Raw genomic sequence first — 19,714 nt, forward strand, 5'->3', positions numbered from 1 at the left:
GGAAATGTCTAAATATACCACATGTATAATACAGGGCAGGGACTAGGAATGAGGCAGGCAAGTGCCTAGGTCATATACAAAATAAACTACACAAAGATATAATCATTAGTACTCCTGTATATGTTAATTTATACTCAATAAGTTTAGTCAAGTAAGGAACATCTGTCTTAACTGCACCCATAAAAATAGTTAACACAGCAAATTTTATGTTAAGCATATCTTACCACAATTAAAAATTTTTTAAAGAAGAAAAAAATGAGTAACATCAGTATCTCTACTTATAACTAATCCATAATAATGTATAAGATTAAGTTTATTGCTAGTGACAAAGCTAATGAAGGCACTGTATCATTATAAAACAAGCAAAAGAACCAAAAGAATCCCACAAGAATGTTAGAATTATAAATAACCTTAAACATTATGTAACCATTTCATACTGCAGATAAGCAAAGTCCATAGTTAAGATCCAGAATTTGATATTGCTAAGTACAGTTCCTTGAAATTCTACACACCCTTGGCTTCCATGAACTGTCTGACTTTTCCTTCTACATTTCTGATCTCTCTCTCCTACAGTCTGCTTCAAGGACACTCTCTTTTACTGTCTACTTTAGACATGGTATTCCCTTGGCCCATTGCTCTTTCAACTTTACATATTTTTTGGATGACCAATTCTCCTGGTTCTAATCATCTGTAGATGATTCCCAAAATTATATCTCTGCTGTGAATCTCTTCCTTAACCTCCAAATATGAATATCCTGCGGTCTAACAGAAGCCTGGATATCTCACAGGCATTTCAAATGCATGCATAAATTAAACTCCCTATTTGCCCCTAACTCTGAAAAGCTGCTTCTTTTACCATTTCATGGCATCACTATCCACCCAAAGGCCAAAACTGGCACCTGAAACCCCACTTGGACAGCCTCCTTCCTCTTATTCCCCAAAGCCAAGAGTCACTAGGCCATTCTGACCTTATCTTAAATATCTCAGGGACCACTGTCCAACTTGGCCTATTGTCCAGTGTTTTCTGATTTGTATATTGAACACTTAAAATCCTTTAAATAATGCTTAAAGAAACAGTCGGATGAATTTTTTAAAGAAACATCTCAAAATGTGTGTATTTTTATAACTTTATCAAGAACACATAATAGGTATTTCATATCATTCTGTTAACACGTAAAGTGCGCCAAGAGTTTCTAAGTTACAGAAATGAGACAGTATACACAAGTGTTAAGAGTGAGGTTATTTTTTTACCAATATTGTTACCAGTGAGATTATTTTTTACCAATATTTAAGTTGCTGAAAATTATAAAGGATTATAGAAATTAAAACCATGGTTATTACTTTTATGTTACCTGTAGTGTGAGACTCTTTACTGCATTCCACACTACTCCAATAAATTCTTTCATTCTTTCTTCAGGACTTCTACAGCCTTCAGAGAGATTCATCATGGCTTTCACGGGAACTGACAATGGTCGGGATTCTAAGTATAAGAACAGTTAGTTAACACATATGTACTTTACTGTTTCACAAAAATATACAGAAAATATTTCCATAATTATTTCTTTCCTTGTTTAATACGTCCAAATGAGATTATAAAATATTGTATTAGACCATTTTATATTATAGAATTACTGATTTTTGCACTATTCAAAAATAAGTGAAACTAATCTGTTAAAAGTCAGGACCATGTTGGTTACTCTTGTCAGGAATTGGTGACTGGGAGGTGACACTGTGGAACAATGCTATAATCTAATAGTCTATTTACTTAATACATGGATATATCCACTTCACAAAAATTCATTAAGTTGTAACCTAACAATTTACCCATTTCTCAGTATTAATACTGCAATAAAAGCTTTACTTGAAAAGAAAAGGAAGTTCAACAATAAAACATCTGATTCATCCAAAACTGATAAGAAAGAAGTCTTCCTATATATGAATTCTCCTGATAACAAAAGCTTATCCATATTCTTTCAACTTTAGAAACTGATTTTGAAAGTAACCAAAAGAAGTATGAGATTACATAAAAGGCAGATTTGTAGATTAACAAAATGTGATATTCCACTCCGTACAGCATGTTATTTTTAATGTGAAATTTCAGAAATTACTTTTAATTTAATAATTTGTAACAATATGTATTATTTCCAAACAGATCGATACATATTTCATATACTATATGTTAATGCAAACATATAATTTGTATGTACCATTTTAAGTACTTTTTAAGTAGCACAAAATAAATAAATCAGAACTTGCTCTTTAAGAATTTGAATAAATTAAGTTTGATGGTCCTATAATTCTCTCCAAAATAAATGCTACTATATCACCACTATGTGAACTATAGTTGCTGTATCTCAACTCATTCTTTCCCTATCTTCCCAACTTGGTTTATTTGCATTTATATTAGATTAATCATACCTTAAAGGCATGGAGCATAATCTTTTTTCCTCATAAACTCAAGTCTACCACATTATACATGTTAGAAATTCAAAGAATGTTTATTTTAAAAAAGAGTTTGGGAGGGATCCATGGAGATATTTGGGAGCAGCGTATTCCAGGGAGATAAAACAGTATTGTAAAAGTCCTCAGATGTGTACTTAGGATTTTCTTTTTTTTTTTAAGATTTTATTTATTTATTTGATAGAGAGCAGGGGGAGGGGGAGGGGCAGAGGAAGAAACAGACTCCCCACTGAGTGTGGAGCCCGACATGGGGCTTGACCCCAAGATCCTGAGATCCTGACCTGAGCTAGAGACAGACACTTAACCAACTGAGCTACCCAGGTGTCCCGCTGTCTAGTTAGGATTTTTAAGAAACAGTATAGAAGCAATATTGGCCACAGCAAAGTAAAGAGTGACAGAAGTAGGAAAAGAAGTCAGAGCTATAAATGAGGACCAATCATACAGAGCTTATACAGGCCACGGAAAGAAGACTTTTGCTTTGAAGAAGCTAGGATATAATAATGGATTCTAAATATAGTCATAAAATTATTGGACATATTTTAAAAGAATTTCTCTGGCTACTCTGCAGGAAAACAGGCTACAAGTATTAAAACAGGAAGACAATATGTGAGAGATGGTGGCTACAGAGAAGGCAGTAAGTAGTGATGAAATTCTGTATCCCTGTAAAAGCTACAGCCAATGGGACTTACTGATGCACTACAAATACATTAAGAGAGAATGGTGAAGAAAGGATGACTCCAAGGTTTTAGGTCACAGCAGATGAAAGAATGGAGCTGTAGGAGAAAGAGAATTGAGAGGGGAAAAACCCTTAGTTTTTTACACCTACCAAGCTGAAATTCCCATTAGTTCAAAAGAAGGTATTAAGTGGAAAACATATCAACAACTATAAAAAATGGAAAAAAATATGAACAGACAATACACAGAAAAACATAATTTGGCCAATAAACTAAGAGTGCTCAAACTTGCCAACAAACAAATAAAAGTTAAGACAAAATTCAGGTATTCTCTTCAATGACCACACTGGCAAACATTTTAAAGTATCAGTTTGTATGTTTACAAAATCTGTTGTTGAAGCCTCTTGTGAGAATTTTTCATGTACTGGAAATATAAATATGATCTATAGAGTAGAACTGCAAGAGATGACAATTTGTAGCTATCAAAATTTAAGCATACACTATTCTTCTTCAAAATAATCCCATTTCTAAAAATCTATGGTATAGAAGTACTATAACAATGTAAGATGCATCCATACAAACATAAAGAATGGTCAGTATCAGCACTATTATTTGAAATAGTTAAAAAAAAAAAAAGAGAGAGAGCATGGGGGGTAAGAAGGGAGAGGAAATGGAGAAGGAAAATGCTAAGCAACTTATCTGACCATCAAAAAAAAAAAAAAAGAAGGTTAAATTAACTTTGGGAACCTGCTTCTTCCTCTCCCAGAGCCTGCTTCTTCCTCTCCCACTCCCCCCTGCTTGTGTTCCCTCTCTCACTGGCTGTTTCTATCTCTGTCAAATAAATAAATAAAATCTTTAAAAAAAAAAAAAACTTTGGAATACCTACAATGAAGATTATAATTCATTCATTTTTTTAAAAGATTTTATTTATTTGACAGAGAGAGAGCATAAGCAGGGGGAGTGGCAGGCAAAGGGAGAGGGAGAAGCAGACTCCCTGCTGAGCAGGGAGCCCCCATGCAAGACTCCATCCCAGACCCTGGGATCATGACCTGAGCCGAAGGCAGACACTTCATCACTTGAGCCACCCAGGTGCCCCTAATTCATTCATTTAAAATGAGAAACAATTACCGGTATGACAGAAAGCATATTTTTTTATGGATAGTTTTTATTTATTATGATATGTTAGTGACCATAGAGTATATCATTAGTTTTTGATGTAGGGCTCAATGAATCATTGTTTGCGTATGACACCCAGTGCTCCATGCAATACGTGCCCTCCTTAATACCCATCACTGGGCTAGCCCATCCCCTAACTCCCCTCCCATCTAAAACCCTCAGATTGTTTCCTGGAGTCTATAGTCTCTCATGGTTCATTTCCCCCTCTGTTTACCCCCCCCCTTCATTTTTCCCTTCCTTCTCCTACCAATCTCCCTGCTATTCCTTATGTTCCACAAATGAGAAAGCATATTTTTAATACCTTGTGAAATGAGAAAAATACGTATGTGTAGTACAGTCCAAATATGTTTTTAAAACAATGTGTGAGTTTGGGCGTGATTTGTCTACCCCATATAACTTCAGAAAAAGTTATAGAAGAGTAAAAAACAAACCCACAGCAGATGTTACCTCTAAGGAGAGTAAAACAGAATTGATGAGGGGTAAGAGGAAAGGGGGTATCTATAACACTTTATTCCATTTATTTCAGAATTAATTGTTTTACAACAATGAATTACCTACTACAATTTTCTTAATAAAAAACACATTAATTTTCTTTCTACTCATGTAGACTTCATCACGTTCTTTTTGTACATTAGTAGTTATGAGAACAAAATGGTTACCTAAACCTATGGTAGAATTCTGCCAAATTAAATAACTATCTTAAATATAGACCAACCACACAAAACCTGCACACAGAAATTTATAGGACCTTTATTCACAATTGGTAAAATTTAGAAGCAACTAAGATGTCCTTCAGTAGGTGAATCAATGAATTCTGGTACATACAAAAAATGGAATATTATCTATCACTTAAAAGAAATGAGTTATGGAAGCCATAAAAACACATGGAAGAAATTTAAATGCATCTTGCTATGTGAAAGAAGCTAGTCTGAAAAGGCTACATACTAATTCAAACTATATGACAATCTGTAAAAGGCAAAACTACGGAAACAATAAAAAGATCAGTAGTTACTAAGAGTTGAGGAGAGAGCGAGGAACAGGCAGAGCACAGAAGATTGTAGCATAGTAAAACTACTCTGTATGGTACTACAATGGTGGATACAGGTCAATATAAACTTGTCCAACCCACAGAATGTATACCACCATCGAGTGAGCTGTAATGTAAACTATGGACTTTGGGTGATAATGATGTAACTTCATCAATGATAACAATGTAACACTTTGGTAGAGAGTGTTGATAATGGGGGAGTCTAAGCATGTGTGGGGGCAAGGGATACAATGGAAATCTCTGTACCTTCTCAATTTCACTGAGCACCTAAAACTGCTTTAAAAAAATAAACTCTAGGGGCGCCTTGGTTAGGCATCCTACTTTTGGTTTCAGCTCAGGTCATGATCTCATGGTAGTGAGATTGAGCCCCATGCTCGGCTCTGTGCTGAGCATGGAATCTGTTTGAGATTCACTCTCTCCTCTCCCTCTGCCCCTCCCAGTTCCTGCTCTCTCTTTTAAAAAAATAAATAAAAATAAATTCTATAAAAATACATTTTTAGGTACCATCAAAATTTTAAAACTCTTTGAACAATGAATACCAAAGTTTTCCAAAAAAATTTCTATGGTCAAATTTTGAAAATCTAATACAGAATATTAACTTCTTATAAATACCATTATTACAACATCTGGTTATTAGAAGTGTAAAATCACATTATTTTGGATTTTCAATCCATATTTTCTAAAAGATATGAGGAACACAGTTTTTTAAAAAAGGACAATTTTCTGTAGTTATGCATATTTTACAGGTAGGATATGAAAATTATCATAAATTCTGCCAATCTTGATCTATACTTTATTTAACCAAAACCTCTAACACCTGCTACATGTCAGGTCTTTGCTTTAAAAGCTTTACTAATAATATTGGTTGTTTTAAACCTCATAACAACCCCAGGAGGAACACATCATTATTCAGATTCTTATTCTCACCATTTTTGGATAAGAAAAATGACCATACAGAGATTAAGTAACTTATTCTAAGTCATCCAGCTGGAAGTGGAAAACAGGGATGTGAATCTAGGAAGTCTGACTCCAAAGTCCATGCCTTTAACAACTGTGCTATGGCAGCTCTTCAGCTTTTCGAATCCTGTGTCGTAACTTTTACTTCTACCAAATACACACTAAATGTATCATTTTTTTACTCAAGATCATGGTACCACCAATTGTTCAGAAATCATCAGATATGTTCAGTCTCACTGGGGCTATAAGAAAACGTACATTTAACAGAGTAGTCTGACATCTATTATACTTCCTGTTTGCAACAATAAGGTACTGTTAATAATAAATAAGGTACTTTTGAGACTGAAAATTAATTGATTAAAATAATAACAATCAGTTCTTGGGTATGTACTATCCAACTTGTTGCAGTATTAATCCTTCATTTCTATGCCATGGAAAATGCACTGCACTGGGCTTCTGGGAAGATGGCGGAGTAGGAAGACCCTAAGCTCACCTCAAGCCAAGGATATAAGTATATAACATTCACATAAGTGTAAATAACTCAGAAAACAATCCAAAAACTGGCAGTAAAAATTCTACAACTAAATATAGAGAAGAGGCCACATCCAAAAGGATCTGAAATGGGCAGATATACAGTCAGGAGCTAAATGGACCCTCAAGGTCTGTCCACGGGAGGGAGGGGCTCCATAGGTATAAAAAGGAGAGCAAAACAGACCCAGGCACAGGGGAGCCCACATAGGGAAGACAAATCCCCATAACATTTGGCTTTGAAAACCAGAGAGCCAAATTTTGTGAGTTCTTAGAACCAATGGGACTTAAAACCTGCAACTTTAAAAATGAGCAGGCTGGGTTCTGGAAGAGCCCAGAGGGTAACAGGGAGCTGAGTCCCCACCCTTAAAGAGACAGCCCAAGAGATAAGCATAGAACACCAATTTCAAAAGCACTTGGAGCATATAAGAGGGAGCGTACCTTACTTATGTCAGAGCCTGTCCCTAAGGGACAGAAATTTCTGGGAGAGTCATTCAGGAACAGAGGAGATGAAAGGTGCTATTTCCCTCCCCCAGCATAAACACATGACCACCTAGGGGGACCAGCCTGGTGTCCACACTCGCTACTTAACTTGCTAACCCTTCCCTTTCCTGCCTCCTCTTCCTCCATACCTTGCCGATCGTCCAATGCACTCCTGGCCAGAGTCCACCCAGCGCAGAACCACAGGCCTAGAAAGGTGAAAGCAGTCCCAACAGGGGACAGCACCACTCAAAAGTACTCCCTGAGAAACTGGGAAAGATAACTACACACACCAGTAACACTGTGGCCATAGCAGTGGGCAAAGGGTAGACAGCTCTTCAGATTTCAGGCCCCACCCACCAATGAAAGCTTCTTAGGAGACAACACAGTGAAGGATCCTCACAGTTTGTTGCTATTGCATCATGGGCAAATCCATGAACTGACTCAATTCAAGCCTATACAGCTCCAGATTGGTCCACTGACACCACATGAACCAAACAATGCCCACAAAACAAAACAAAAAAAGGCACTGTAGATGAGTGCACTGAAGGAAAAAGTGGCTCAGCCACAAAAGCAGGGTGTACACAATGTATGTAAGAGACACTGAAAGCTTCAGGTTCTGGTGAGCAGGGAACACTGCACTGCAGGGCACTACAGAACCTATTCATCATAAAGCCATTATCTTCAAGAGCAAGAGACATAGCTGACTTTCCTAACACACAGAAATAGACACAGTTAGACAAAACGAGGAGAAAAAGGAATACATCCCAAATGAGAGAACAGGACAAAATCACAGCAAGACACTGAAGCAAAATGGAGATAAATAATATGCCTGATACACAAAAACAGACACATAGACCAATGGAACAGAGTAGACAGCCCAGAAATGGACCCTCGGCTCTTTGGGCAACTAATATTTGATAAAGCAGGAAAAAACATCCGGTGCGAAAAAGACAGTCTCTTCAATAAATGGTGCTGGGAAAATTGGACAGCTACATACAAAAGAATGAAACTTGACCACTATCTCACACCATACACAAAAATAAACTCCAAATGGATGAAAGACCTCGATGTGAGACAGGAATCCATCAAAATCCTAGAGGAGAACATAGGCAGCAACCTCTATGACAGCGGCCAAAGCAACCTTTTTCATGACACATCTCCAAAGGCAAAAGAAACAAAAGGTAAAATGAATTTATGGGACTTCATCAAGATTAAAAGTTTCTACACAGCCAAGGAAACAGTCAGAAAAACTAAGAGGCAGCCCACGGAATGGGAGAAGATATTTGCAAATGACACTACAGATAAAGGACTGGTATCCAAGATCTACAAAGAACTTCTCAAACTCAATACACGAGAAACAAATAAACAAATCAAAAAATGGGCAGAAGATATGAACAGACACTTTTCCAATGAGGACATACAAATGGCTAACGGACACATGAAAAAATGTTCAAAATCATTAGCCATCAAGGAAATTCAAATCAAAACCACACTGAGATACCACCTTACGCCAGTTAGAATGGCAAAAATAGACAAGGCAAGAAACAACAATTGTTGGAGAGGATGTGGAGAAAGAGGATCCCTCCTACATTGTTGGTGGGAATGCAAGTTGGTACAGCCAGTCTGGAAAACAGTGTGGAGGTCCCTTAAAAAGTTAAAAATTGAGCTACCCTATGATCCAGCCATTGCACTACCGGGTGTTTACCCCAAAGATACAGACGTAGTAAAGAGAAGGGCCATATGCACCCCAATGTTCATAGCAGCAATGTCCACAATAGCTAAATCGTGGAAGGAGCCGAGATGCCCTTCAACAGATGACTGGATTAAGAAGTTGTGGTCCATATATACAATGGAATATTACTCAGCTATCAGAAAGAACAAGTTCTCAACATTTGCTACAACATGGACGGCACTGGAGGAGATAATGCTAAGTGAAATAAGTCAAGCAGAGAAAGACAATTATCATATGATTTCTCTCATCTATGGAAGATAAGAACTAGGATGATCGGTAGGGGAAGAAAGGGATAAAGAAAGGGGGAGTAATCAGAAGGGGGGATGAAACATGAGACACTATGGACTATAAGAAACAAACTGAGGGCCTCAGAGGGGAGGGGGGTGGGGGAATGGGATAGACCGGTGATGGGTAGTAAGGAGGGCACGTATTGCATGGTGCATTGGGTGTTATACACAATTAATGAATCATCGAGCCTTACATCGGAAACCGGGGATGTACTGTATGGTGACTAACATGATATAATAAAAAAATCATTAAAAAAAAATAATATGCCTGACAGAGAATTTAAAGTAATTATCATATAAAGACACTCATGGGACTTGAGAAAAGAGTGGATGACTTCAGTGAGACCCTTAACACAGAGATTTAAAAAAAGACAATCAGAGATGAAGAACAAAATAAATGAAATTAAAACTACATTAGGTGTAATAAATAGTAAGCTAGAGGAAGCAAAAGAATCAGCAACCTGGTGGACAGAGTAATGTACAACAGTCAAGCTGACCAGGTGAGAGAGGAAAACATTACACAAAATGAGAGCAGACTTCGGGAATGAAACGACAACATCAAGCAAATAACATGTGCATTACAGAAATCCCAAAAGGAGAAGACAGAGAAAAGAGGGCAGAAAATGTATTTGAAAAAATAATAGCTAAGAACTTCCCAAATTTGGGGAAGGAAATAGAAACCCAGATCAAGGATGCATAGAGAGCTCCAAACAAAGTAAACACAAGGAGGTTGACACCAAGGCATGTAGTAATTCATATGGCAAACGCCAGTGGTAAAGACAGAATTTTAAAAGCTGCAAGAAAAACGAAAACAGTTACATACATGGGAAATACCATAAGGCTATCAGCTGATTTTTCTTCAGAAGCTACAGGCCAGAAGAGAATGGCATGATATACTCAAAGCACTGAAATGAAAAAATCTGCAGCCAAGAATACTCTATATAGCAAGGCTATCATTCAGAACAGAAGGAGAAATACAGTTGCTCAAACAAACAGAAGTTAAAGGAATTCCTCACCACTAAACCAATCCTACTAGAAATGTTAAAAGGGACTTTCTGGGTGGAAAGGAAAGACATAAGTAAGATTAAGAAGAGAAGGAAGCACAAAAGCAGTAAAAAATGAATACACCTGTTAAAAGTTACTCAAGGGACTCACAAACTATAAAAATGTAAAGTATGACACCAAATACCTAAAATGTGTTGGGGAGAGAAGTAAAGACTGGGCTCAAACTTAAACAACTATCAACTTAATATGGACTGCTGTATGCAGAAGATCTTATATACAAACCTACTGGTAACTGCAAACCAAAAACCAGTAATAAAACAGAAAGAAACCCACTTATACCACCAAAGAAATCCAAATAACCATGAGAGAAGACAGCAAGGGAAGAGAGGAACAGAGAAGAACTACAAAAACAAATACTAAAAAAAGTAACAAATTTACAATACATATCAATAATTACTTTGAATGTAAGTGGACTAACCACTCCAATCAAGCCATAGTGTGATGGAATAGACTAAAAAAACAAGACCCATCCACATGCTGCCTACACAAGACTCATTTCAGACCTAAAGACATATACAGAGTGAAAGTGAAGGGAATGAAAAGCATTTATCATGTAAATGAACGTGAAAAGAAAGCCAGGGTAACAATACTTAAATGACTTTAAAACAAAGACTGTAACAATAGACAAAGAAGGACACTATATAATCATAAACAGAACACATCAACAAGCAGATATAAGAATTTTAAATATTTACGCACCCAACATGAAAGCATCCAAATACATAAAGCAGTTCATAACAAACATAAAGGAAGTAATCAATAGTAATACAATAACAGCAGGGGACTTTAACACCCAACTTACATCAATGGATAGATCATCCAAACAGAAAATCAACAAGAAAAAAGTGGCTCTGAATGACACTGAATCAGACGGATTTTAACAGTTATATTCACAACATTCCATCCTAAAATAACAGAATACACATTCTTTTCAAGTGCACATGGAATATTCTCCAGAAAAGATCGCATATGAGGCCAGAAAACAAGTCTCGACAAATTCAAAAAGACTGAAGTCATACCATTCGTTTGTTTTTCTGTCCCAACTCTATGAAACTAGAAATCAAACGCAAGAAAAAATCTGGAAAGAGCACAAATATATGGAGGTTAAATAACATGTTACTAAACCATGAATGGGTCAAATAAGAAATCAAAGATGAAACAAAAAAAAACAGACATGAAGACAAATGAAAATGAAAACATAGTCCAAAATCTTTGAGAGGAAGTAAAAGCTGTTCTAAGAGGGAAGTTTACAGCAATACAAGCCTATCTTAAGAAACAAGAAAAATCTCAAATAGCCTAACCTTACACCTAAAGGAGCTAAGGAAGGAAGGAAGGAAGGAAGGAAGGAAGGAAGGAAGGAAGGAAGGAAGGAAAGAAAGAAAGAAAAAAAAAATTCAACACCAGTAGAAGGAATGAAATAATAAAGATTAGAACAGGAAATAAATGAAATAGAAACTAAAAATCAGCAGATCAATGAAACCAAAACCCGTTTCTTTGAAAAGATCAAAATGATAAGTTTTAAGCCAGACTTAAAAGAGAGAAAGAGAGAGAAGGGCGGGGGGGGGGGGTGGACTCAAATAAACAAAATTAGAAAAATAAAAACCAACAGCACAGAAACACAAAGGACTGTAAGAGAATACTGTAAAAAATTATATGCCAACAAATTGGGCAACCTAGAAGAAATGGATCAATTCCTGGAAATACATAACTTCTCAAAACTATATCAGGAAGAAATAGAATATATGAACAGATCAATTACCAGCAATAAAATTGAATCAGTAATCAAAAAACTTCCTTAGAATCTAAGACCAGATGACTTTACAGACGAATTCTAACAAACATTTAAAACCTATTCTTCTCAAACTATTTATCAAACCAGAAAAAGAGGAAAGAAAATCCCCAAATTCATTCTTTTAGGCTACCATTATCCTGATACCAAAACCAGATAAGATGCTACAAAAAAAAGAGAACTACAGGCCAAAATCTCTGATGAACATAGATGCAAAAATTTTCAACAAAATACTAGCAAAATGGAATCCAACCATACATGTAAAAAATCATCCACCATGATGGAGTGGGATTTATTCCTGGGTTGCAAGGGTGGTGCAATATTCACAAGTCAATAAACATGATACATCACATCAATAAGAGAAAAAATAAAACCATATAATTATTCCAATAGATGTAGAAAAAGCATTTGACAAAGTACAACATCCATTCATGATAAAAACCCTCAACAAGCAGGCTTAAAAGGAACATACCTCAACATAATAAAGGCCATATATGAAAAACTACAACTAAAATCATACTCAATGGTGAAAAACAGAGCATTTTCTCAATGGAGAAAAACCAAGGTAAAGAATAAGACAAAGATGTCCATTCTTACCACATTTATTCAACATAGTACTGGAAGTCCTAGTCACAGCAATCAGACGACAAAAAGTAATAAAAGGGATCCAAATTGGTAAGGAAGAAGTAAAATTCTCACCAAAAAACTACTAGAACTGATAAACAAATTCAGTAAAGTTATAGGATACAAAATTAATGTGCAGAAATCTGTTGCATTCTTATATACTAACAAAGAAGCAGCAGAAAAGAAATCAAGAAAACAATCCCATTTACAATTGCACCAAAAATAACAGAATACTTAGGAATAAATGTAACCAAGGAGGTGAAAGACCTGTACTCTGAAAACTATAAAACACTGGTAAAAGAAATTGAAGGGGACACAAAGAAATGGAAAGACACTCCACGCTCATGGATTGGGAGAACAAATATTGTTAAAATGTACACACCATCCAAAGCAATCTATAAATTTAATGTAATCCCTATCAAACTATCAACAGCATTTTTCATAGGACTAGAACAAATAATCCTACAATTTGTATGGAGCCACAGAAGACCCTGAATAGCCAGAGCTATCTTGAAAAAGAAAAAGAAAGCTGGAGGTATCACATTTCCAAACTTGAAGTTATATTACAAAGTTGTAGTAATCAAAACAGTATAGACACATAGAACAGAAGGGAAAATCCCTGAATTAAAAAAGAAAAAGAAAACACAGGGAAAAACCCACAATTATGTAGTTAATTACTCTTTGACAAAGCAGGAAAGAATATCCAATGGGAAAAAGTCTCTTTAACAAGTGGTACTGGGAAAACTGGACAGCAACATGCAAAAGGAGGAAACTGGACCACTTTCTTACACCATACACAAAAATAAATTCAAAACAGATTAAAGACCTAAATATTAAACCTGAAACCACAAAAATCCTACAAGAGAGTGCAGACAGTAATTTCTCTGACATGGACATGACAACATTTTTCTACCTATGTGTCTTGAGGCAAGGGAAACAAAAGCAAAAATAAACTATTGGGACTACTACATAAATATATAAATCTTCTGCACCACAGAAGAACCAATCAACAAAACCAAAAGGCACACTACTGAATGGGAGAAGATATTTACAGATGATATATCTGATAAAGGGTTACTATCCAAAGTATATAAAGAAATTATACAACTCAACACCCATAGAAACAAATAATCCAATTAAAATGGGCAGAAGACATGAACAGGCATTTCTCCAGAGAAGACGTCCAGACGGCCAATAGACACATGAAAAGATGCTCACCACCACTCGTTATCAGGGAAATGCAAATCAAAATTACAATAAAATATTACCTCACACCTGTCAGAATGACAAAGATAAAAAACACAAGAAACAACAAGTGTTAGTGACGATGTGGAGAAAAAGGAACTCTTGCGCACCGTTGATGGGAATGCAAACTAGTGCAGGTTCTGTAGAAAACAGTATGGAGGTTCCTTAAAAAATTAAAAATGAAACTACCCTATAATCTGGTAATCGCACTACTGCGTATTTACCCAAAGAACATAAAAACACTAATTCAAAAGGATACATGCATTCCTGTGTTAATTGAAGCAATATTTACAACAGCCAAATAATGGAAGCAGCCCAAGTGTTCATCAATAAATGAATGGATAAAGAAAATATGGTGTACACACACACACACACACACACACACACACACACACACACACACTGGAATATTATTCAGCAATAAGGAAAGAATAAAACCATTTGCAATGACATAGATGGAGCTAAAGAATATAATGCTAAGGAAAGTAATTCAGCCAGAGGTAGACAAATGCCATATGATTTCACTCATATGTGGAATTTAAGAAACAAAACTTGTAACAAGCAAAGGAAAAAAAAATAGAGACAAATCAAAAAACAGATTCTTAACTATAGAAAACAAACAGACGGTTACCAGAGGGGAGGTGGATAAGGGAATGTGTGAAATAGGTGAAGGGAATTAAGAGTACACTTATCTTGATAAGCAGTGAATAATATGTAGAATTGTTGAGTCACTATATTGTACACCTGAAACTAATATAACATTGTAGTTAACCATACTGGAATTAAGATAAAAAAATAAAAAGTAAAAAGAAAGGTACTGCACTTGGACTCAACTTGAATGTTTCAGCAGTCCCACTTAACATAAAAATTAAGGAAAGCAATTTAGTCTAAATGTCAGAAATTAATAATACTATTATCTAATATCAACAATACTATTCAATTCAAACATTGTAATGTGTATAAAAATATTTCATGAAAGTACTATAAATATAGGAAAATGATGATGAAAAAGACTGACTGTAAAGTATAGAAAAGAAGTGAAAAGTTACCACATCTGAAACATGAGTACCCTCCTCTTCTATCAAAATCAACCTGTGTTTCAGCTTTACCTTAAATACCATTTCCTCTGAAAAACGGTCAGTAATTTCCCCAAATTAGAGGTCCTTCCTCTATCACCTCACAGAATTCTGACATAATTCTGTATAACATATTTAATTATTGATGGTATTATATTAAACATCTGAATATTTGTCTCACCAAAAGGAACAGTAATGTATAGTGACATGGTATAGTAATAAACGGTAGCAGTTAATGCTTGAACTTTGAAAATATATTCTGAGTTCTGCCCATTAATCATTGTACTCTTCCAATGAGAAATAATCTTATGTCCGTATTAAAGTAACACTGATTAGATAAAAATTGGCTGAAAAATCATAAAGCTAAAAGTTCCAAGCCAAATAATTAAACAATCATATATTTTTGCTTCAACATATCAATGATTTACATCAGAATATTCTTTTTCCTTCTTAAGGTTGAACTGGAACCTGGTAACAATTACTCAAAGTCAGTATGTCAAAAACCTCTGTTCTTATTTTGAGGGTTTGAGTAATGATGTCAATGGTTAAATGGCAACTCTAAATAATTTATAGTATATATAAACCAATGGCACCAAATATTGCATTTGAGACCAAATGGCTTATGCTATTAAGTCCAAGACTCTCACAATAAAAAGGTTACTTCATGATATTGAAGAGTCAAAAAATATTTGTTCAGCTACAAAAATATAATTCATTTCTCATAGTAAGTGCTTCTCAGAATTTAGCCTTGTTTTTGGTCATCATCTGCTGTGTAAAAGCCTTAAAGAGGTGCTATCACAAAAGCAGGTCAGGTTTAGTAATTGGTCAATAAAGGAGAATGACTTCTAATAAGAGAGTAGCAACAATAAAAAATTCCTGTAGCACTGTTTCTTTAACCTTGACATTTGACCATCAATTTGTATGTTTATGTACTTTATTCATCATAATGCTGATACTAAGACAGTATTCATTTCACTGATAGGGCAATCCATGATTCCTCTATTTCATGCAGCAGCCTGAAATAGTATAGTGGCTTACTCAGTAAATACTGGGTGATTCAATCAATTGATATAATTTTAATTATAGTTTAATTATATTATAGTTTAATTATAAATTTAATTATAATACTGACATACAGTATTAGTTTCAGGGGTATAACAGTGATTTGCCAATTATATACATTACAGAATCTTTTCTGAAAGAGAAAAAAAATCCTATGTGTACTTTCTTAAAATCTCTCCCTAATAGCATATTATTTGACATTTTTGTAGGCACCTGGATGGCTCAGTTAAGCATCTGACTCGGTTTCAGCTCAGGTCATGACCTCAGGATCCTGAGATCAAACCCTGCTTTGGGCTGTGCTCGGCATGGAGTCTGTTTGTCCCTCTCCCTCTGCTCCTCCCACCCCCCCCCCGAATAAATAAAGAAAACCTTTAAAAATATAAAACTTTCTGTAAGGCATATAGTTATGATTGATGGCTTCATGTTCATTTCAAATTTCAAATAATCACCAAGAAGCCAAGGGTGCCAATCTTTATTTCTCCTTTATGTTCTAAAGGAAATCAAGCTGTTCAGACATGTACTCATAGCCATGACATTATTATGCCAAGGGGTAACTGTCTTAAACAGAGCTGAATTACCTAAAAGGAAATTTAAGCTAAAAACAAAAAACCTCCTGAAACTAAGCCTTGCAAACTCAGGTTGTAGATCATCCTGGAGAGGCAGCATACTTTTAAAAGTCTTAAGGAAAACGAGAAGATGACTACCAAAAACAATCCATAAGGGAAATCAAGGCTTCCTAAAAGATAAAGAGGGGAGAGTTGCAAACTCAAAAGAGAAATACTTCAGTAGGACTTGAAGCAGGACTATAGGGTTGGTTCATTACAAGTTCAGAAAGCTTAAGACCGGGGCGCCTGGGTGGCACAGCGGTTAAGCGTCTGCCTTCGGCTCAGGGCGTGATCCTGGCGTTATGGGATTGAGCCCCACATCAGGCTCCTCCACTATGAGCCTGCTTCTTCCTCTCCCACTCCCCCTGCTGTGTTCCCTCTCTCGCTGGCTGTCTCTATCTCTGTTAAATAAATAAATAAAATCTTAAAAAAAAAAAAAAAAAAAGAAAGCTTAAGACCGAATGGAGAATACTAGGCTATCTAGAGTGGCATACTTTTCAGGTTTCTGTGCAGAATTTGAAAGAGAAAGAAGGGTAAGTGTCTCAGAAGAGAAACAATAGTGACAGGCAGTATCACAATTCATTACCTTGTTCACAAAGACGTCATAAAAGACAAGGATAAATTCTGTTGGTTTTTCATAGGCTTAAGGTATTCTTTTGCCAATAAATGATCTATTCTTAGAGATACTTTTATTACAGAACTAATATATGTTAATATCTGGTGAAATAACAGGAAATGCAGTTAAGGGAGAAATAAAGAGAGGGGGAGGGAGGAGGAAAAGGAAGGAAGGAAGGCAGGAAGGGAGGGAGGGAAGGCAGGAACGAAGGCAGGAAGGAAGGCAGGCAATTAAAATATCCCATAATTTCAACATGCCAAAAAAAAAAAAAATCATTCCACACTGTTTAAGGAGCACCCGCTATGCATCAGGGTGCACCCGCTATGCATCCCAGTTAAAAAACTGGGAATATCACGGTGAACAAAACAGACATGGTTTCAGTATTCAAGGAGCTTATACATACATGTAGAAGGCTTCAAGATTTAAAAAACAAAACAAAAAACTCTTCAGTGGTGAAATTTCCGACACTAATGGGATAAATATATTTATGTAAAAGCTTCCTCAAAGCATAAACTGGCAACAAGGAAACCTAGGTACCACCTTTTTTTCTACCAATTCAAGATATGTGCTCTTAGAATCACTTCAGCTATTTAGGTTTCAAGTTTCTCATCCATCACTCTCAAGAGAGAAGCATTAAAGGCTGCCTCCATCTCAGAGGAAAACCACGGTGTGGGGCAGCCATTGTGCTACCTGTAAAGAAAGAAGAAAGGAGAAATGAAAGGAATGAAAGGGGAGAGCAGAGGAAGGGAAGAGAGAAAAAGAGAAAAGGAATCACTAATACCATCGTGTCCTAAGTAGTAAGGCAAAGATACGAATGGCTCTAGAACCTGCCCTTCAACTTATACACAGCTTAACCACACTGATCCACCAGGACTATTACTGTTCTTTCGCCCTGGCCTTAATTCCAAAATAAAACCAATTAACAAGAAGTGTGCGCCTCCATGACTCTTAGCGTGCAGGCACACACAATACAGCCAACACTACCACCACCAGAAGTACGAGTCCACAGCAGAAAATAAACAAATGAAGTATTTGCAGTTAATATCATGAGATCTTAGAGGAGCATCAAGAATTTCTGAAGTTGGAAGAGGCAGTCTCTTGCTTATAGCTACAACTTTTGACAAGGCTAGTATTGTTTTTCACATACCTTATACTCAGAACTAAGTTTTGACAATGATTAAATTATTCAAAGTGCAACTCTATAATAATGAAGCTGGTTGTTCTGTCGTTCTGTAAAATTGGGGTTGTTACTTAGTGTTTGCCCTTCATAAATACCTTCACACTGCTTCTTCTGAAGTGAAGTCTTAACCTGAACTTTGATCTTTACAGTTTAAGTGCTCAGAGAGAAACTAAACATAAACTAACCAGGGGATTATAGAAAAATAAGTGAGAAAACTTTGCTTATCAGATCACTACTAGAATTTGAATGTTCACATTTATGTTTTGGAAAGTAAAAGGAGAAAAAGCGAAAGAAAGGAGGGGAAGGAAGGCAGAAAGGAATCTCATTCATCATAAACTCAAAAATTTTATTCAATGTCCATTTACCAGGGTAGTGCAGTAAGGGCTGCAAAATATGACACAATCCCTATCCTCCAAGAGCTTACAGTCTAGAGAGGAGATATAAATCTAATTAAATACAACAATTGTCAAAGAGCATGATGAATGCTATGCTATAAAATATTCTGCAAATTATAGAGACTGGCTAATTCAATCAGGAACTGGCAAAGTCTTCACAGGGGAGGTAACACAGATCTGGGTTCAGGAAGAATTCTCAAATCCAAGAAAGAAGGAGTTGTAGGCAGAGAGCATAAAGAGAGGCACAGAGGCCCAAAGTGTACAGGAGGCTAGCGTGAAGCACACTGCAGGGCAAATGAAACTGATGTACTGGAGATCGGACCGGAAAGTAAGTGGAAGGTCGAGTTGTGAAGGGCTTGAAATACCATGCTGAGAAACACGACGTTTATCCTGAAGGTACTAATAAGATGGTGAAAATTTCTATGCAAGGAAATGTAATAAAATTTGGGTTTTAGAAGTGCAAATTCTGATACTCACACAGGACATATAGGACATATATCATTGTAGCATACAGATATACCATGGGAGAGAGCGTGAAAACAGAAGACCGATTAGGAGCTGTTTTGCTTACCACCCTCAATATTGCTCATTTTATTTGATTGCTGACACAGAAGTTATAAATTGATGTATTATCACCTGAGAACCTTGCCTGGATATTAACTTAAATAAATTCACAAAATGTGTTTATTTGATCTGCATTTGATCCTTTTGC

The 19,714-nt window shown here is 36.0% G+C and overlaps 1 protein-coding gene across 7 annotated transcripts in view; it reads right to left on the reverse strand.

Moving 5' to 3' along the window:
• The window catches only part of VPS13B (vacuolar protein sorting 13 homolog B), a 760,370-nt gene that overhangs the window by 379,795 nt on the left and 360,861 nt on the right, over positions 1 to 19,714 (reverse strand). For all 7 annotated transcript variants that reach the window (XM_087864704.1, XM_087864702.1, XM_087864703.1 and 4 more), the window contains one exon: positions 1,353 to 1,480. In XM_087864704.1, coding sequence (XP_087720830.1) covers positions 1,353 to 1,480 — 128 coding nt within the window. The remainder of the gene's footprint in view (positions 1 to 1,352; positions 1,481 to 19,714) is intronic.

This window comes from Ursus americanus, chromosome 9, assembly GCF_024610735.1.
Source record: "Ursus americanus isolate L20-20 chromosome 9, mUrsAme1.1.p, whole genome shotgun sequence".
NCBI lineage: Eukaryota > Metazoa > Chordata > Mammalia > Carnivora > Ursidae > Ursus > Ursus americanus.